The sequence below is a fragment of the Aotus nancymaae genome, unplaced genomic scaffold, assembly GCF_030222135.1.
Source record: "Aotus nancymaae isolate 86718 unplaced genomic scaffold, 86718_ANA_hifiasm-v0.15.2.pri h1tg000059l, whole genome shotgun sequence".
Lineage (NCBI taxonomy): Eukaryota > Metazoa > Chordata > Mammalia > Primates > Aotidae > Aotus > Aotus nancymaae.
In genome coordinates this window covers 1,626,496-1,647,170 of record NW_026988473.1, presented here as the reverse complement: position 1 = coordinate 1,647,170, position 20,675 = coordinate 1,626,496, and the positions used below count along the sequence as shown (strand labels likewise).

At 53.0% G+C, this 20,675-nt stretch overlaps 1 protein-coding gene across 7 annotated transcripts; it reads right to left on the bottom strand.

Moving 5' to 3' along the window:
• Positions 1-7,917: 7,917 nt before the first annotated feature.
• On the bottom strand, positions 7,918-18,206 carry CUNH11orf24 (chromosome unknown C11orf24 homolog). 7 transcript variants are annotated; one of them, XM_012452956.2, is made up of 5 exons: positions 15,311-17,879; positions 15,153-15,224; positions 14,496-14,693; positions 10,354-10,528; positions 7,918-9,566 (listed from the first exon to the last, which is right to left on the bottom strand). In XM_012452956.2, exons 4-5 carry the CDS (start codon positions 10,427-10,429, stop codon positions 8,227-8,229), a joined length of 1,416 nt encoding a protein of 471 aa, XP_012308379.2. In that variant the 5' UTR covers positions 10,430-10,528; positions 14,496-14,693; positions 15,153-15,224; positions 15,311-17,879; the 3' UTR covers positions 7,918-8,226. The 7 variants fall into 7 exon arrangements, with proteins under 7 accessions (XP_012308379.2, XP_012308378.2, XP_064220732.1 ...); XM_012452955.2 differs by lacking the exons at positions 15,153-15,224; positions 15,311-17,879 and adding an exon at positions 18,090-18,206; XM_064364662.1 differs by adding an exon at positions 18,090-18,107 and having other exon boundaries at positions 14,496-15,392.
• Between the last annotated feature and the right edge of the window lie 2,469 nt (positions 18,207-20,675).

Here is a 20,675-nt window from a genome sequence, read left to right as displayed (position 1 = left end):
TTTGAATGATTAAGTTTGTGGTAATATCATTCTGGAGCAGTAGGTAACTAATGCAAGCAATATTGTCCTGTACTTCTCAGCAACTTTTCTTTTTCTTTGCTTATGTCTTGGAAAACTACTGATTCTGTTACATGGAGTTCTAGCTCATTCTTCTGGACTGTTGTTTGGTACTCTGTATTAGCACCACTGTAGATGATTTAGAGGTTTTAACATGTTTTGCCATCCCAAATAATGATGCTCTCCTTGGCGCCTCCATGTGTTCTTCTATAGGGCAAAGACCAAGACGTGTGATTGCATCTTTAGTTGTTTTTTTTTTTTTTTTAATTGAGACAAAGTCTTGCTCTGTCACCCAGTCTGGAGTGCAGTGGAATGAGCTTGGCTCACTGCAGCCTCCCCTCCCGGGTTCAAGTGTTTCTCGTGCCTCAACCTCCAGAGTAGCTGGGACTACAGACACCCACCACCACGTCCAGCTAATTTTTTGTATTTTTAGCAGAGATGGGGTTTCACCATGTTAGTGAGGCTGGTCTTGAACTCCTGACCTCAGATGATTCACCCACCTCGACCTCCTAAAGTGCTGGGATTACAGGCGTGAGCCACCGTGCCTGGCCACATCTTTAGTTTTAATGCCACTGCCAATTGCCCTGCAGAGTGCCTGTGCTGAGCGAAGCTCCTGAGTGGGGCCTTAGAGCACCATTTTTCCGGCCCCGTGGTCTGCCTGTCACTGTCACTATCTGAATTCCCCACTGTAACTCCTGGAAGGCAGGAAGCACTTCCTTTGCACCTTCGTGTCCCAGAGCTCAGCCCAGGGCCTGGCAGAGATCCCAAGCTGTGCACCTGTGTCCTTCTCTGTCCACATCCTCCCCCTTTTTTTGAGACAGAGTCTTCTCTGTCACCCAGGCTAGAGTGCAGTGGTGGGATCATAGTTCATTGCAGCCTCAACCTGCTGGGACCAAGCCATCCTCCTGCCTTATCCTCCCAAGGAACTGGGACTACCACCATGCCTGGCTAGTTTTTATTTTTTGTAGGGACAGGGTCTTGCTGTGTTGCCCAGGCTGGTCTCAAATTCCTGGGCTCAAGCAATCCTTCTGCCTCGCACCCAAAGTGCTAGGTTTACAGGCTGAGCCACTGCGCCTGGCCCACAACCCTCTCTGAACAGCTGGGCTGTGACAGGTCTCTAGGGACAGCCTTGTGGCCACGGTGGACTGGATCACAGAGGACCCTGGGAGTTGGACAGGCAGCTTAAATGGGCGGCCGTTGGAGCCAAGGTTATGGTCAGAGCCCCTTGGGGAAAGCAGACCCTAAGAGTTTGGGGAGGTAGGCCCTCTGCAGAGAGGAGAGCAGAGACGTGCAGAGAGGAGAGCAGAGACGTGCAGAGAGGAGAGCTGAGACGTGCAGAAAGCAGCAGGAAGGAGAGGAGCAGACACGCCCCCAGGAGGCCTGGCTCTCATTCTGTCTTTGCAGCAAATCCCCTTTCTTTGGGATGGCCTGAGGTTTCTGTCCCTTGCAGCCAAAGTCTCCCTGAGACAAAGAACTGCTCCGTGTTTATGGACTTGTTGTCTGGGCCTCTCAGAGCCTGAGCTGGGGTCTCCCAGAGATTCAGGAGAAAGGCCAGAGGCTGGGGTGGAGTCTTCCTTCTTCACGCATTTCCATGTATAGGGCCCCGGGGCCTCACGCGCTGTGCCTACCCCCTTGGTGCCACCCTGTGGCTCTCTCTGCTTGCCCAAACGTCTTCATGTCTGCTGTCCTCCTGCCGTGTCCTGTCCGAGTGGGCATCTCCACAGTCAGCAAAGTGGTACTAGGCCCCTCCTGTAGGCCCTGCTGAAAAACAGTGAGTAATTCACTCCGGAGGCCAGATTGCCCGGCAGAGCACGCATCTTGTCTTCAATCAGCATGTGCCCGGACCACGCAGCAGCGGTGAAGTAGGGGTTCAGGAGTCAGGTGGGCTGGGCCCATCCCTTACCTGTGTGTGACCTTGGGCAAGTCACCTACCCTCCCTGTTCTCTATTTCCTCATCTGAAAGCGGGTATAGTACTAGTTCCCACCATGTGGAGAGGTGGTGAAGCCCTCTACCTGTCCTGTGGAGACCATCCCTGAGCTTCAGACTCATGCTCAGTGTCTGCCTGGCATCCAACAAGCATCTCTGCCTTCACAACCCACAGCAGAACTCTTGATTTCTGGCCCACCTTCTCCCCAAATCCTACACCCCCTCATCAAGAGGCAGTATAGGCTGAGCGCAGTGGCTCACACCTGTAATCCCAGCACTTTGGGAGGCCGAGGCAGGCAGGTCACTTGAGGTTGGGAGTTTGAGACCAGCCTGGCCAACATGGTAAAAACCCATCTCTACTAAAAATACAAAAATTAAGGGGGCATGTTTGTGGGTGCCTGTGGTCCCAGCTACTCAGGAAGCTGTGGCAGGAGAATTGCTTGATTCCAGGAGGCAGAGGTTATAGCAAGCCAAGATTATGCCACTGCACTCCAGCCTGGGAGACAGAGCGAGATTCCACCTCAAAAAAAAAAAAAAAAAGGCAGCATAGTCTAGTGACAACATCGTAGAAGCTGGAGTCACCTACTTGCTGTGTGACATGTGTAATGGTGGGCAGGTTCATGAATTCTCCAGGCCTTACTTTCCCCTCTGAACTGGGGACGGTGTTAATGGCACACCATCTCACAGGGTTGTGGCAAAGATGAAATGAATTCTTGTGTGAAGCACTGAGAATAAGGGTTCACTCTTTCCCTTCCCCTGGAAATGATCCCTCCACCATCCCACTTTCTTTCTTTATTTATTTGAGACAGAGTTTCGCTGTGTCGCCAGGCTGGAGTGCAGTGGCACAATCTCGGCTCACTTCAACCTCCACCTCCCGGGTTCAAGCGATTCTCCTGCCTCAGCCTACCGAGTAGCTGGGATTACAGGCGCGTGCCACCACGCCCAGCTAATTTTTGTATATTTAGTACAGACGGGGTTTCACCATGTTGGCCAGGAAGGTCTTGATCTCTTGACCTCATGATCCACCCGCCTCAGCCTTCCAAAGTGCTGGGATTACAGGTGTGAGCCACCGCTCCTGGCCACCATTCCACTTTCTTAAACCAAAAATGCGGTGTCACCCTGGCTCCTGCCATAGTCATGCAGATAAGGAAGCAGTGCACATCTTGTTGATTCAACCTCCAAAGCAGACCCCGGGGTCCTCAGTTTCTGTCCATCTGAGTGAACACACCCTGGTCCAAGCCAGCCTCCTCACTCCCCGGACGACTAAGCCAGCTGGGCCCCTTCTGCTGCAGCCAAAGTGACCATGTACTTATGAGATCTAAGTTGAAACTCTTCCTCCCCTCCACCCTCTCTTCCATTCACTTTTTAACTTTTTGTTTTTTTTTGAGACAGAGTCTCACTGTGTCACCCAGGCTGGAGTGTGCTGGTGTGATCTTAGGTCACTGCAAACTCCACCTCCTGGGTTCAGCTATTCTCCTGCCTCAGCCTCTTGAGTAGCTGGGATTACAGGCACCCGCCACCACGCCTGGGTAATTTTTGCATTTTTAGTACAGACGGGGTTCTGCCATGGTGGCCAGGCTGGTCTCAAACTCCTGACCTCAAATGATCCACCCACCTCGGCATGAGCCGCTGTCCCCGGCCTCTTTTAACTTTTGATGATGGAAATTTCTAAACACACACAAACATGGAGAGAGTGGGAAACAGACCCACCACTTCCGTCACCCCATCGTCCATCCTGGATGGACGGCAGCCACCTGTGTCTTGTGGCATGATTACCCAGCCCCCTTCTCCTGGTAAGGAAGCATTCTAAAGCACATCTCAGCCTGAGACTTCATCCTCGAGCAACAGAATAATCTTTTAAATTTTGAACTGGATAACGTGAGTCCCCTGCGAATTCCTGGGCCCGCCCCACTCCTCCCCTGCTGCTGTCCCCTGACCTCGGCCTATCTCTCCCACTCTCCCCGGGGCCCTTCTCTCCTCGCACCTGTGGCCTTGGATCTGACCTGGAGGCTCTGCACTGCTGCCCTCTCTGCCTGGATCCCGCACTTCCTTGGTTTTTCATCTGCATTTTTACTTCAAATGTTTGGATTTTGTTTCCTGCTCACAGTGGGAGGCCATCAGAGGGAGCTGTGCAGGGGAGTATTGGGAGCTGAGCTGTGTTTTTAAAATATCCTCTGGCTGCTGTGCAGAGGATGAGTCGGGCTGGCGTTGGGCGCAGGAAGACCGTAACAACAGAGCATTCAATGCCAGCCGCACGTAGTCTCTGTTCAAAAACTATCGACTCTTGTCAGTCACCGCGCTGGATCTTGAAGCAAAGTTGTAGATACAGAAATTGTGGCTGAGTGTGGACATGGTTTGTCCCAACTGACCCAGCTGGTCGGTTCTGGGACCGAGTCCCCGGGGGCTGCCTGTGAGTTTATTGCATTCCCTGAACTCGTGGATTCCGTCTGGTGGGAGACAGTTACAGGCACAAATGTTCTAATTCCACCTAGAACAATCCATCCCACAGTGGGATCCGAGCCCTCGGCCTGGAACAACCGAGGAGGGCCAGAGTTCTCCGGTGTGGAGTAACCAGGAAGGCTCCCTGGTGTCAGGGGAGTGATAGACACAGGGGGCAGGAGGGTGGGAGGGTGTCTCTGGCCAAGGCCAGCAGCAGGGCTGGTGAAGAAAGCTGGGAGGGGCTGAGTGCGGTGGCTCACACCTGTAATCCCAGCACTTTGGAAGGCCGAGGTGGACAGATCATCGAAGGTCAGGAGTTTGAGACCAGCCTGGCCAACATGGTGAAACCACATCTCTACTAAAAATACAAAAAATTAGCCGGCCGTGGTGGCTCACAGCTGTAATCCCAGCTACTCGGGAGACTGAGAATCGCTTGAATCCAGGAGGCGGAGGTTTCTGTGAGCCGAGATTGTGCCATTGCACTCCAGTCTGGGCAACAAGAGAGAAACTCCGTCTCAAAAAGAAAAAAAAAAAAAAAAAAAAGGAAGGCAGGGAGCCTCGTCCGCCACCAGGGGGAGCCCTTGGACTTCCTCCTCTGGGAGATGCGGGGCTGCCCCTAGAGAAGCTGGCTGGCTTTTGTCTGGCTGCTGAGGCTCTCAGGGCTCTGAAGCCGCGTGCTCCGGAGCCACGCCCAACATTTGCAGACAAAACAGACAGACCCAGTGAGAATCCTGTGCTGCCATTGCTTGGTGAATGACCTTGGCCAAGCAACTTGGCCTTTCTGTGCCTCAGTTTCCTCACCGTGAAGGGAAGAGAGCTCCTTTTGGGTCCAAGCCCCGTATTGGACTCTCACTTGTTTGGCCTTCTGGCACCTTCCGTGCAGACTCTCACCCATCAGTTAGGGACTGCGTACCTCCTGTGTGTCAGTGCCGCGCCAGGCCCCGGGGTCAGCCAGCGCTGCCCCTGCCACAGGAACAGAAAGCCTGAAGGCGGGGCTCCCAGCTCTCTAAACTCCCCAGGGTTGGGGAGGCGCCTTCTCTGAGCCCACCTCTCACCTTCATGGTGTTCCTCACGAGGCCAGGTCTCACCCACCACACCGCGGGCTCCCGAGCCACGTCATCTCTGAATCCCCAGTGGGTTGGCAAACAGTAGGTGCTCACTAGGCACTTGATAAATTGAGTTGAATGGGACTTTGTGTAAGCCAGGACAGCACCTGGCTTACCTCGCAGTCTGGTGGCCTCCAAGGCAGGGAAGAGACAGCCTGGGACCCCTGGATTTGGACAGGTCTGTGATGGAGGCACCTCAAGTTCTGCTTGGCGAGGCGCTCCACGGGGGCTGCAGTGGGCCTGCAGCGCTCTGGGCAGAGGAATGTGGGGCTTTGGGCAGGGACGAGAGTGGTCAGCTTGGTGTCTTAAGGGGTACCTTGCTGCAGGGTAGAAGACAGATGTGCCAGGCTGTCTGGGAGCAGAGTGGGCAGGCAGTTGGTGGCAGGGCCCAAGGCCCGGGCAGCAGCTGGGGTCAGGACAGGTGAAGCGGCCGGAGTACAGGAACCTTAAGGATCATCGATTGGACTCAGGGGGAAGCACTTTCTGGTAGCCCACGTGGGGATGCCATTAGGTACAGGGAGGACCCCTGGGGCCAAACACTCCTGGGGGCTGATGCTGAGCTCGGCCTTGGATGCTGAGTTTGAGGCACCTGTGGTCCAGGAGGAATGCTGTCCAAGAGAGAACAATGACAGGGGATTTGGAATAGGACCCCCAAGGATGGAGGTGAGGGGTCACACCTGGAATCCCAGCACTTTGGGAGGCTGAGGTGGGTGGATCATCTGAAGTCAGGAGTTTGAGAGCAGCCTGGCCAACACGGCAAAATCCCATCTCTACTAAAAATACAAATATTAGCCAGGCGTGGTGGTGTGTGCCTGTAATCCTGGCCACTCAGGAGGCTGAAGCAGAATCATTTGAACCCAGGAGGCAGAGGCTACACTGAGCTGAGATCGCATCACTGCACTCCAGCCTGGGCAATAGAGCAAGATTCTGTCAAAAAAAAAAAAGAACTGGGGCCCTGGCGGGCGGGGGAACTGGCTGACTCTGTGGATCCCAGTGGCCTATTCCCTGGATGTAGAGGTGCCCAGCAGAGGCCCTTGGTATTTCTCCAACCTTGGTTTTGAAGTGATTTGAAATGGTTTGGGAGTTTACTGTCTTACCCTTTGACATCCTTTTTGGAGCAGGTGAATTCACATGAGAAGCTGGACACCCAGACCCAGCCCAGGACGATCTCAGTGAGCGGGGGACTAGAGATGCCAGACAAAGACCAGCTCTCCCTGAGGGCCAGGTGGTTGAGAAGCTGCAGCAGACTCTGTGACCCATTCTGGGTGGGGCCCCACACTGCCATGTTTAGAACACATGCTGCTCTCTCTCCCCATTTCCCAAAGGAATAAGCTGAGCTCCAGAACATTCCGTCGCTTGCTCCAGATCTCAGCAGCTGCAGACCTGGCCTGAGAACATGGCCTTACAGGATGCCCTGGTCATGTGTGGCCCATCAGCTCTTGTTGCCTTGGGCAGGTGGGCAAATGGACGGAAGGCCAAGCTCAGGCTGGGCAGGTGGTAAAGAAACCTAGTTAGACAAAGAGCTGGGACTCTAGGACCAGGGTTCAATCCTGACTCTGGCCCTCCGGAGGTGACTTGACTTGGTGCCTCAATGGTCCCATCTTCAAAATGGAGATTGTCGTGCTGATCTCCTGGGGCTGAGGCAATGCGACAGCCACACATGTGCAGCAGGTTATACTCACACAGTGGTTACACACACACACAGGAGGTCACACATGTGCAGTGGGTTACACACAGAGCAGGTTACACTCATGCAGCAGGTTACACACACAGCAGGTTACACACACGCAGTGGGTTATACTCACACAGCAGGTCACACTCACGCAGCAGGTTACACACACACAGCACAGGGACAGGGCAAGCACGTCATAAGCACAGAACAAGTGCTGGCTCTGGCTGCTGTTCAGGATGGGGAGCCTGGAATCCAGAGGAATTGTCCTGATGGAGTGGGCTCGGGGGTGGAATCCCAGGCCTGCCCCTGGGGTCCTGGGTGACCTGGAGCAAGGGACTTGGCCTATTCAGGACTAACGATAATGACCCCACCTCATGAACGGGGCAGGATCATGAATTCTGTTCTGTGCAGGTTCAGGTGGAGCTGGCCACACCATGGGGGTGATGCGTTGAATTCAGCTCCCTCACCCCCAAAGCCGGCTCCAGGAGGCTCACCACTGAACATGTCAGAAACGATTAAAGATGCTGGCTGTGTCCTCTTCTGGAGACCAGGAGCCTCCCAGCAAGCACCGGCATGGGGGTGGATACCAGGAAGAAGCCCAAGACAGTGGCCAGGACACTGTCAACCTCTAGGGTGCCGTGTGATGTTGCATGTTTACAGAAAACCCCGCCACGTGCATGGCAGAAAGGTTCCCCGAGGAGAGGACGCACCCACACGATTGCGGAGAGCAGTCAGTCCTTTAATTCAGGTCAGGCTCTGACACCTGGGGGCACGGGGCTCTGCCCATCCCACCCTGAGGTGGAACCCCCAGCTGCTCCTGGGCACAGGATCATTTACAAAAATAAATATGAAAAAAGCAGCAACTCTTTAGTGATCATGGAATTATCTGATGCAATGAAATGTGTTTAAGCATCTGGCATATCTCCTAAATTGCACCAAAAGAATTTGGAAGCACTTGGTTTGGTCTCAAAGGCAAAAGGAAAAGGACGAGGAAGGGGCCCGCCTCCCACCAGGCCCCGCCGCCCTCACATTTCGGAATCTGCGTACATCCCGTTGATTAAGTAGTCCACCTGGGTGTAGTCCTTCTTCTTGTAGCTCTCATAGGCTTGCAGGGCAAACAAAACCAAGACTGTGATGAAAAGGGTCACCCCGAGTAAGAGCACCACCAGGAGGAACGTTTTGTCCACCACGGCCTGGGTGAGGGGCTCGGTAGTGACCACCAGGTACTGGCCTTGGGTGCTGGGCTGGCATGAGTCCGTGGCTGGCATCGTAGGGTCCCCTGAGCTCCTGGGTGTTGGCGCAGTGGAATCACTACCTGGTGGGGCTTTAGTCTCTACCTGCTCCGGTGCCTGGGGTGTGCGTGGCCCAGTGGCCCTTGGGGTAGATGGCGTGGGGCTTGGCTGTGTTGTGAGGGACGTGGCCTCCACCTCAGGGACTGGGCTAACGTGAGGTGCTGGCACTGTGCTGGCAGTTGGCTCCTTGGCTTGTGGCTTGGGGGTGGTCACCACTGCGGAGGACACCAAAACCACAGAAGGGGTGGTAGTGGGCTCTGGAGTTGTGTTTGAGGGCGGTGTGGATCTATCTGTTGTGTTAACCACAGGCTGGTCCACTGACACCTGGCGAGTGGGACCTTGTGCTTGGGGATGTGTAGGGGGTGTAGGGCTTGTGGTGTCACCGGTCATGTACTCGGAAGGACTGGGAGTGCTCATGGGGCTGCTCGTGTTCGCTCTGGTCGCTACAGTCTGAGCACGCGTGGCCAATGTGGCCAGGGTTGCTGTTCTTGGCGACGAGCTGCTATTTGGCACTTGTACGAGGGCTGTGCTGAGAGATGGGCGCCCAGCAGCGGTAGTAGGTGGGGTCTGCCCTGTGAACAGGGACGTGGGCCCAGGTGGTGCGAGTGTCGTGGGAGCGCTGGAGGCCGCAGACCTGGAAGTGCTAGAAGCTGCAGTCGTGGGAGCGCTGGAGGCCACAGACCTGGACGTGCTGGAGGCCGCAGTCGTGGGAGCGCTGGAGGCCGCAGTCGTGGGAGCGCTGGAGGCCGCAGTCGTGGGAGTGCTGGAGGCCGCAGACCTGTAAGTGCTGGAAGCCACAGTTGTGGGAGCGCTGGAGGCCACAGTCGTGGGAGTGCTGGAGGCCGCACCACCGGCTGCACTTCCTGAAGTTACTGGTTCACCCACATCTGTCCTGCTTATGTCCTCTGGTGTGGCTTCCATAGAGTTGAGGTGGGCTGAAGAAGTCCCTTTGGTCAACATGACAGGAGAAGGTGCTGCCATGGTTATATCCACAGACGTTTTATTATTAACTGTTTCCACAGATGCACTCCTCTTCACTAATCCATGCCACATCTTGTCAGGGACAAAGGTGCCTTAAATTCAGAAAAAAGAGAAAAAGAGAAAGAATCATGTTCAATCATGCGCAGGGGGATTGCTCAGGGATCGGCTTCCACCCAGCCCTGCAGGCTGGCTCTGTGGGGCCCCCTCCTCAGCCCGGCTGGAGTCAGGGCAGATGACGCATGAACGTGCTTCCTCCCCATCTTTCTTCCCATGGTTGGCATGCAGCCCATTGAAAAAGCCCTTGTCAATTTGATTTTAAAACTTCTTTGCCCTCTCTGAACCCCCTGCCCATTGAAGGCTTCAGAGCTGCACTATTTGATCCAATTCCCAAAACATCAGAGTAAAAGTCTCACACAACAGGTGTGATTTACCACTAAAGGCCCACTGAACGCACACCAGGTTTACAAAGCAAAGAAATTGTCGCACAGATACTCACATCATAAAAGAATGTTTGGCTTTGTGAAAGGATTCACTGCAGGAATTCTTGGAAATGAATGGCACAGAGTGGGAACGCAGCTAAAGATCTGATGTATGAAGGAACCAACTCCCCAGTGAAGATTCAATTTAGAGATGACATCAAATCTTGCAGGCCAAGCAAGCAAACCTTTCAGGGCTCAGCTGCCTGGTCCTGCTGGGGGCTCCTTGCCCACCATGGCCCTGGAGAAGGAAGCTTGGCCTGACAACCCTTCCCTGCCCAGCACCTGGGAGGGCTGGGGTTCCTGACGTGTTGGCCTGGGTTTGCAGACGCTGCTTTCATGGGCTCAGCATGCTTTGTGGCTACGTGGGCCCGTCCAGCAGTCACACAGCTTTCTCACTTACGTGGATCGTTGGATGCCGCATGGCTTTCAGATAAGGACAAGGAGAAAATCCAAATGAGCACAAGAGCTGTCCACATCTTGCGGATGAGCTGGAAGCAAGGCTGGGCAGTCCCTGAGGCTCCCAGCCAGCCAGCTCCTCAGGCTGCTAATGGTTCCCTCCTGCTTGGCCAAGGGATCTGTGGTCAAGAAAGCATGCTGGTCAGAAGGCTTCTGGCCAGCAACACACAGCCTTGCCTGAGAGCACCTGCTGTGGAGGCTCTGGCAGGGTCCAAGGCGCAGACTGAGCCAAGTGCTGAGACCAGGGCTTGGTGCCCAGGAAGGCCTCAGGCATGGTGTAGTAATGATCTGCCCTGTGCTTTGCACCTGATCACTTCTTGACCTGATTTCGCTGTGAGTCTCAACCTGCAAAAGTTCCCATTCTCCCATCCTAGAGTTCAGCGTTTAAAAGAGCAGGAGAGAGGGCTAAAACCTGGCTGTGTTCATAGGGCGAAGGCCTTCTCATCACCAAGACTGGTCAAGTCTTCCTCTTCAACTTCTCCTACGGTCTGCATATTACAAATCAAGCCTAATGCACCACATGTGCACCCTGTGAGAGGTGACTATGCCTTTCACATGGGAGAGACTATTTGGCCATCCATCTATCCACCCACTATTCTATCCATCTACTCATCTGTCCCTCCATAAGTCCATCCACCCACCCACCCATCCATCCATCCACCCACCCACCCACCCATCCATCCATCCGCCCACCCATCCATCCATCCATCTACCCACCCACCCACCCACCCACCCATCCATCCATCCATCCATCCGCCCACCTACCCATCCATCCATCCATCCTTTCATCCGATATTTACTGAGTGCTTACTCATGTGCCAGGCAGTACACTTAGGACAAAAAGATGAAAAACACACAACCTCTTCTCCAGGGACCTGCAGTCCTGGAGAAAAGAGGTGACTGCAGGCTGGCACATGCATTGCACAGAGTGTGACTCAGTGATGGGAAGCAGGGAGGAGACAGCATGTGGACAGAGGCCCCAAGGATGGCTGGGCCCCAGAGGACAGGGTGCCACAGGGGCCCAGAGGACACAGATCAGCCAGTGGTGGTGTGGTGGGCATGCCAAGGAAGGCTTCCTGGAAAGCAACACCTGGGCTGTGTTCTGAAAGCTGGGTGGGGATCCACCTGGTGGAGGTGGGCAGGCAGGTAGAGAGGGAGCAGCAGACAGGGTCAGAGGCAAGGGAGAGCGTGGTGAGATGGGGATTAGTCTGGAGAGTGCTAGGAGGTCCCAGGAGCCACCTGGCAGTTTGGATTTCATGGTAGGGGGATGGGAGTCCCTACAGGGCCTTAGGCAAGAACAGGAAGGTGCTTTTAGCAAGAGGGGAGGCGGGGCAGCCAGTGAGGGGCAGCAATCCAGGCACCTAACACAAGAGGGTGTCTCTCAGTGAATGAAAGCGTGAGTGAATGAGAATGAGAGACCTCCCCTCTTCAGAGACTGCAGTGGTCTCCACAGCCACCCCAAATTGCTATAAAGCAAAGCCCTCTCCTTCATTCTAATGCTCCATAGAAGTGATGCGGAAGCCTTAACACATTTTTATTTTAGTTTTTTGAGATGGGTCTCGCTCTGCTGCCCAGGCTGGAGTGCAGTGGTACGACCGTACCTCACTACAGTTTTGACCTCCCAGGCTCCAATGATCCTCCCACCTCAGCTGGGTTCACAGGCGCATGCCACCGCACCTGGCTACACTTTCTGTTTGTTTGTTTGTTTGTTTTTTGGTAGAGACAGGGTTCTCTCTATGTTGCCCAGGGCAGTCTCCAACTTCTCAGCTAAAGCAATCTTCCCGCCTTGGCCTCCAAAGTGTTGGGATTACAGGCATAAGCTACTGCACCCGGCCCTTAACATATTTAAAAAAAATTATCTGGTTTGGTTGATTCATTATTTTAGATAAAATAATGAAAACAGTCAAGAGGAAAGCAGCCCTTAGCAGCAGCCCACAGCAAGGTGGGGCCCCAGCTGCACAGCTGCAGGCAGACTGGGTCTTGGGGGTGCTGGGTGAGCTGCCCACTGGTAACTCAGGGATGAAGGGGCCACTGAGTGCAGGACTGGCAGGAGCTGCCTTTGAGCTCTTTCAGCGTTCACTGCCATTCCCTTGAGGAAGCTACAACAATAGGGACAAGGGACCACGCAGGGAGTGGGAGACTGGCAGTCCACGCAGCAGTCAACAGCACTGCCTGGGTTCCAATCCCAGCTTCCAAGCTCACTAACCAAGTGACGTGCGCAGCCACAGGACCTCGGAGCCCCGCTGAGCTGCATGGGAGTGACATGGGATCATCTGGGCAAGGACCTAGCATGGCGCCTGGCTTAGTCAGCGGCCCACCCAAGAAGCACTTCGAGCTGCAAAAGCAGCAACTCTGCAACACAAAGCCCCTGGGTGGCTTTCTGCCTAATCCACGGGGACTGCTGTGAAGCTGCCCCAGGGCTGGAGAAAGGTCTTTGAGCACACACTTCTCTGGAAGGCTGGTGTGTTCCATGAGACTTCCAGTCTGTTTCCAAGGTCACTAACTTTTTTCTAGCTTCAAATGGTGCTTTCACTTTAAAATGGTCTGTAAGGGTTCCTGATGGGTTATGGGTTTAGAAAAATTACTTGGTCTTATGAACCACAGATCTAGAGTACAAAAAGCACTCTTTGTTCTGACAGAAAAAAAGCTAGTGGGGGGATGGGGAGAGAAGAAACTGACCAACATCACGCAGGGCAGAACTGAAGGTTTCGGGCACAAAGAACTTATAATCCTCCATGGGCAAGGCAGTGCAGCTGGGCTTCTGATAAACACGCGTATTTAAACAGCTCTCTCTTGGGCTAGCGATATCTACTGAACACCTTTAAAATGCTACCGCCCTGGGTTCCAGATGTTCCCCAGGCCTGAGGCCACGATTTGAAGTCCTCTGGGTGAGTTAAAGGTGAGACGATATGGCAGGGGCTTCTTATGGGTGAGGAGGGTCTTGGTTTCTGAATGTACCCCAGGCCTGGGCCTTTTGCTGCCCCCTCACTACAAATCTCTAGGGCAGGGGTCAGCACACTTTCTCTACATAGGACAGGATGGCAAATATTTGCGACTTTGTGGGCCGTTTGGTCTGTGTTTTAGCTACTCAATTCTGCTATTATGGTACAGAGGCAGCCCTGAAATAGATATGAACGGTGGCATGGCTGTGTCCCAATAAAACTTTATACAAACGGGCAGTAGGTAGGATTTGGCCACAACTTGCCAGCTCCTGCTTTAGCACGTCAGCCAGCTTCACAGCTGGTGTTCCGGCTACAGGAGGGAGGCTCAGACTCAATCTACTGAATGAACCTCCTGCTTCCCATCTTCCTGTCCAGTTCCTTGCCTTAAAACAGACAAGGACCTTCTCCTTCCTGGGTGGCGACAGCCTCTCGTCATCCTCTGCTAAGAGGCACCCCTCCACCGTTCTGCATCAGTGAGGCGCAGCCTCCCCACAGCACAGAGGAGGCTGCTGTGAGTGCCACGGCATCACCAAGCTCAGGGAGAACCTTCCGAGGTAACTTGCATTTGTGTCACAAAGCCGAAGAGGGTCGCAGGGGATCGCGTGATCCCCATGCTGTCCATGGGCCACCACCCCAGTCCACTCAGAAGATAAGGTCACCCGGCCAGACGCAATGACTCATGTCTCATACTGGCACTCTGGGAGGCCGAGGCAGAGGGTGGGTTGAGCTCACAAGTCAGAGACCAGCCTGGGCAACATGGCAAAACCCCATCTCTACAAAAAGCACAGAAATTGGCCGGGCATGGTGGTGTGCATCTGTAGTCCTAGCTACTCAAGAGGCTGAGGTTGGGAGGATGGCTTGAACCTCGGAGGCAGAAGTTGTAGTAAGCCAAGATTGCACCATTGTACTCCACCCTGGACAACAGAACTAGACCTTGTCTCAAAAAATTAAAAAAAAAAAAAAAAAAAAAGAGAGGCAGGGCCTCTGACAGGTAAGGGCCACAGACTGAGCCTTCCTTGGTTACAATAAGGCTTGGCTGTCTTTCCTTTTCCCTTGACCCTCTGGTGACCCTGCAAAGCTCCCTCTGGGCTCACTGTCCCATCACCCAATAGGGAGGCCCAGCCTGAAGGGCCTAGACACTCACCAGAGGCTGCTGCTAAGGGCATGCTCCCAGCCTGGGCCATCTTTCTCCTTGGAGAGCTGTGGGCTTGGCACTGTGTTGTCGGGCGAGATCTGGCTTTGCAGGGGGTGAAAGCCACGTGGTGGGGCACTCCTGGGCCATGCCATCCTTTGTGGCACATGCGAGACGAAGGTAGACTCTCCGCTCTGGGAACAGACGCATCTAGGGATTGAAAAAAGTCCACATTTCTTAGGAAAGGCATGGGGGAAATTCTATGAGGAGGGAGGCACAGAAAGAGCAGCATTCAATAGGTCATTCATTACACTGGGAAAACAACAGCATGGATCAAAGCTTTCAATGTCTAAACTTCTGATGCAGGAGAACTGCTTGAACCCAGGAGGCGGAGGTTGCAGTGAGCCAAGATTGCGCCATTGCACTCTAGCCTGGGCGACAAGAGCGAAACTCTGTCTCAAACAAACAAACAAAAACTTCTGATGCAGCAACTTCTACTGCAGTTTCTTCTAAGGAGCACTCAGACAGATGTCCAAAGATGATTTACAAAGATACTTCTCACAGCATTATTTAGAAAGAGTAAAACACTGGAATAGTTCTGTAAAGTATGGCCCCATTCATAGATAAAATACTAAGGCAACTGTTAAAAATACACACATTTCTACTTACTGACATGGGAAGCTACAGCATGCATCAATAAAGGAACAAGGCAGGTTACACAGAAGCGGGTGCACCACGATCCTATTTTGTTAAAAGATACATTTATTCAAGGGTCTGGGATGATTTGAACTATGATGTTAATGATTATCATTGGGGAATGGATTCACCTGTGATTTTTATTCTCTACTTCATATCTTTTTTTCCTTAAACAAGCACGTATCACTTTTGGAAAACATTTCTGAAAGGCTCCTAGGAAAGAAAACAGCTTATTTTCTTCAAGTACTTTAAGCCACTAGGCAGAAGGGCACAGTGTTATCCCACCTGATACAGTGTCACACATTGATTTTGATAATTTAGAGACTACATGATCCATATACCAGGAGGGACATTTTCCTTGGAGCTAACCAAACTTTAGAGGAATCCAGGCATACAGCCATAATACAAAGACGTTCACCAGCATGAATTATTCTCTTATTGATGAACATTTAAGGAGAACTCAGGAGATTACAGAAACAGCTCGTCACCTCCTATCATGGGCAGGTATCAGTAGGTGGTGATATCAAGGACCACCATGGGCCTGCTCCCAACACAGATGCCCACGTGTGCACACATAGCCACACATGCACTTAGTCACACACACTTGTGTGCATACAGCTCCACGCATGTCCATCTGCACATGTACACGTGCCACATGTGTGCAGTCACACGTGCACACACATACACATGCAAAATCACTCACACAAAGGTGAGAGCACACACGTGGAGCATGTTCACAAGGCTATCTCAGGACACTCCACGGGTTTCTCAGGAAACTTCTGCTGGATACCATCATCACTTACTCCCTCCCAGCCAGTAGGCTGGTGGTCACTCCCACAGAAACAGGAATTGGCCACCGTGTAGTCACGAACAGGCCTTCGTTGTACTGTGACTTCATCCCTCTGCTATGGTCCTGGCTCCACTTCCCAACAGAATATTCTAAATGTCAAGATCCCATGTGGGGACCTGTGGTCATCTTTATAAGTTGACTCATGATGGACAAACCATTAACAACATTCAAAATAACTGCTTCCCCTGCAAGGACTTCAGGCCAAAATTAGGGTGGGGGGTCTCGGGACCCACCCAGTTATTCTCATTATCTGGTACAGGGAGACTGGATAGATCAAGGTCTCAGACCACAACGGATGGAGAAAAAGAGACCCCAGGGGCAAGAGGGGAATGAGCAAAAGAGAATGAACTTTGTATTAAGTTGGAGACCAGGCCAGATGGAGAGACGGAAGGTTAGACTGGCATTGGGCGTTCCCTTCTTCAGGGATCAGCTCCCCATAGGATCTGCAAGGAAGGTGCAGCAGGGCACTCCCTTGAGGCAGGTGACACTCCATGAGAAAGGCGCCCCCAGACTGTGCCCGTGTGTGTCAACCTCCCTATCCTTTTCTGGTTTGTGATCTTGAGATGCCTCCCAAGGCATATGGTCTGAATTCTTGTGTTCCCAACCTTGGCTTGTTATATGTAGGGCATTTTATGCAAGTTACACACAATTGGACTCCAGGCATGGTGCTGCATGACTGTAATCCCAGATACTCAGGGGGCTGAGGTGGGAGGACTGCTTAAGCCCAGAAGTTTGAGTTCAGCCTGGGCAACACAGTGAGACACCATCTCTTAAAAAAATAAAAAAGGAAAAGAAATAGCTTAATTCCTTTTTCTGGCATAGAGAGGTTCCAAAGACCCAACACAAGTAATCCTGAAGCTTGGTAAAGGACCACAGCAGTTACCCCCACATTCTATCAGGCAATATATTAAGACTCACTCAGCAGCAACATGGCCAGGTCCCCACTCCAATTAGGCAAGCTACAGATACCAAGGAGTAGGAACCGCGAAAACAAATACAGGGCAAACCAAAGGCACCTAACCCTGACACGTCACCTCGCTGAACTTTGGTAGCAGAAGCCCAAGGAACACAGACCTATGGCTTTGTGTATATAGACACTGTCCCGTAGTTCAAAGGATATGACTCCGTGGCAGATGGGAACCTGGATCATTGGATATTTATTACATTACATTAACTACATTGCCTGCTTCCAGGTTTCTGGAAGTTTCGGTATCACAGCTGAATGCTAGGGCCTAGTTTTTGCTGATAACGTGGGTAGCTCTGACATTCCTTTGTCCATTAGGCAGATCCACTTTATAAATGGAAAAATTTGCATTTTAAATATTTCCCTTGCTGATTTTATTAAAATTTTAGAGATTTTCCTGGAACAAGGGATAGCTGCAAGTCGTTAAAATCAGATTTCGAAGCATGATGATTATTTCTTGTGGCAAACCACGCATGAGGAGGCCGATCCTCCTATCAGCCTAAAGGTTACGTGCACATCCTAAGCAGCCACACGGGGGCTACTAAGTGACTCGAACGGGGGAAGCAGGCAGGGAGACAGACGGGCAGGGGAGGGAATTTGGGGGAATGCACAACCTCCACCCAGGTAGAGAGACGGTCTGCGGGATAGGTCCGGGTCACTCAACTCTCTAAGGGAAACACTTCTTGGGGTCCAGTTCCGGCCTGGAGTTGCCCAGGAAAGACCCCAGGGTAAATGCACCCCCCCATACGAGTTTCCCCATTCTGCTTCCAAAATGGGACAAGGGGGCCTCTTCTCCAGTCGGGGACCCCCTCCAACCCTCCTCCCTCCCTGCCTCTTGGGCCCCCCAGCCATGCTCGGCCCCCAGTTGACTCCTTCCGTTTCCTCCTCCCTCCTCACACTCCTCACCCGCATTCCTCAGCGTCTTGCACTCTGTGCGTGCCCCTCCGCCGCTCCTCCTGCCTCTCTCACCCCACTCACTCCCTGCCCCTAGTGCCCCATCCAAACCCTCCTCCTGCCCGCCACCTCTGTCTCTCAGTCCCAAGCCGGTCAGGGAGCCCTGACAGCGGCTCCCCGGGCGGCAGCGCGAGCTCCTTACCCGGGCGCGGTAGGCCCGCGGCGGCCCGGCGGCCCTGAAACGGTAGGAACGGGCCCGAGGCCGGGCGCGAGGACGTGGCCGGCAGCTCAGCCCAGGCAGCTCCAGGCAGCGCGCCCTGCTCGGGCTCCGCCCAAGCTCCGGAAATGACGTCACGAGGGGCAGGGCTGACGGCCTGACCGGAGCAGGGAGCGGCTGCGGCGGAGCCTGTCGCGAACGCAGCCGAGACGGAAGGGGGCGGGGGGTGTCTGCGCTCAAGCCCCGCCTCCCCGGAGCCGGCTCGGGCCAAGTCTTACGCGCCGCCAGAAAGAGCTATTTTGAGCAGGTCTGTGGCGGAAGTGGGCGTTCCCGGGGCTCGGCTGCCCAGCTGTTCCCGCTGCGGTCTTGGGGGTCGCTGGATGATCGGGTTGGGCTGGGTGAGCTCAGACGCACCTCGTCGGCGGCCAAGCCTGAAGAGGCGACCTCAAAACGCCTGTTGGGACCTTTCGCGGGCACACGCCCTTCGCTTTCCTCCGCTACCTCCCTGGTTTCTCCAGCCCCTGGCGGGGCTCTGGGGTGCGGGATAGAGTCCGGGTGGCAGCGAGCGTTTCTGTGCACCCGCAGCGTGCCACGCCCGTGCTAAGCACTTTGCCTTCAGGTCCAGTGGCTTAATTCCGCAATAGCACAGTGAAGAACTTGCCTCATTTTACAGACGCGGAAACGGTCTCATCAAGTGCTCTGTGATTGTAAGACCTGGGATAACGGGAGCAAAACGCAACGTAGAGGGAAGCGTATGGGACCTGACTTTAGTTAGAAATAGGCTTTGCAGGCCGGGCGCGGTGGCTTACGCCTGTAGTCCTAGCACTTTGGGAGGCCGAGGCGGGCGGATTGTCTGAGCTCAGGACCCCGTCTCTACTAAAATACAGAACGTTAGCCGGGCGTGGCGGCGTGCGCCTGTAGTCCCAGCTACTCGGGAGGCTGAGGCAGGAGAATTGCTTGAACCCGGGAGGGTGAGGCTGCAGTGAGCTGAGATCGTGCCACTGCACTCCAGCCTGGGCGACAGAGCAAGACTCTGTCTAAAAAAAAAAAAAAAAAATGACTGTGGCTCTCTATTTTCATTTCCTCTTTGGCAACATAGGGACTTTTTTTTTTTTTTTTTTTTTTGAGATAGAGTCTCACTCGGGTTTCACCATATTGGACAGGCTGGTTTTGAACTCCTGACCTCGTGATCCATCTGCCTCAACCTCCCAAAGTGCTGGAATTACAGGTGTGAGCCACTGCGCCGGGCCATAGGGACAATTTTTACTGCTGGGGCTGAAATTAAAAAGATAAGCCACAGCCCCTCCTTTTCTCTAGAGCAGCTGGGCAACTGGCCCTCCATCTGCTTTCATAAATAAAGATCTGTTGGAACAGACTCATGCCTCTTCATTAGGTATTGTCTGTGGCTGCCTTTTTGATAAAAGAGCACAGTCGACTAGTTGTAGCAGACTATACGGCTCACGAGTCCTAAAATATTTACTCTCTGCCCCTTCACAGAAAATATTTGCTGATCTCCAGTCTAGAGTGTTACTGATGGGTTTCTGACAACAGAAATATCTGACTGAGATGGTCCAACATTCAGGGAAACTCAGCCTCTCCCATGGGAAAGTCATATTCTCTGATAGCATCTTTGGGGTCAATTGAAACCTAGTGTCCATCGAAGGCACAGCTCTGGGAACTGCATAACTGTTCTGTGGAGTTAAGTTATGGAGAGTAAAACCCAACAGACCAGCTGCTTCTGAGGCCTGTGGATAAAATAGAGAATGATACACTTACATCCTACACCTTGTGTCTTGGGGCACAGATCGTTGCAGGTGCTTTCTGTGCAGAAATAGCTGAAGAAACTCAGCATGTGCCTGTAGTCCCAGCTATTCGGGAGGCTGAGACAGCTCCCAGCTATTCAGAGTTGAATTTACAATGTTATTTGAGTGTAAGACCTTGCTAGAGACCACATTTGAAAGTTAGGGTTCTGGAGGCTGGGCGCGGTGGCTCACGCCTGTAATCCCAGCACTTTGGGAGACCAGGGTGGGTGAATCACGAGGTCAGGAGATCGAGACCATCCTGGCCAACATAGTGAAACCTCATCTCTACTAAAATACAAAAAATTAGCCGGGCGTGGTGACATGCGCCTGTAATCCCAGCTACTCGGGAGGCGGAGGCAGGGGAATCGCCTGACCCCAGGAGGCGGAGGTTGCAGTGAGCCGAGATTACGCCACTGCACTCCAACCTGGTGACAGAGCAAGACTACTCCATTTTAAAAAAAAAAAGAAAAAGAAAAGAAAAGAAAAGAAAATTAGGGCTCTAGAATGACACTGCCTAACTTCAAATCCTGGCTCCTTCGCTTTTTTGCTGAGTGACAAACATGAGGCTTAGGCTCTGTACCTGAGTTTTGTCATAGTCAATTCTGGTATTCACCGTAGTTATGTTGAATAAAGTCACCCAGTACACAGACAGTGAATACTGCTCCTTGGAAACCACAGCTCCTAGGGAGGATACAGGGTTAGGTTCCTGTGAGCCTCTGGTCACAACATTTTTATCAACCGATCAATACGTTACTTTGTTTTTTTGTGT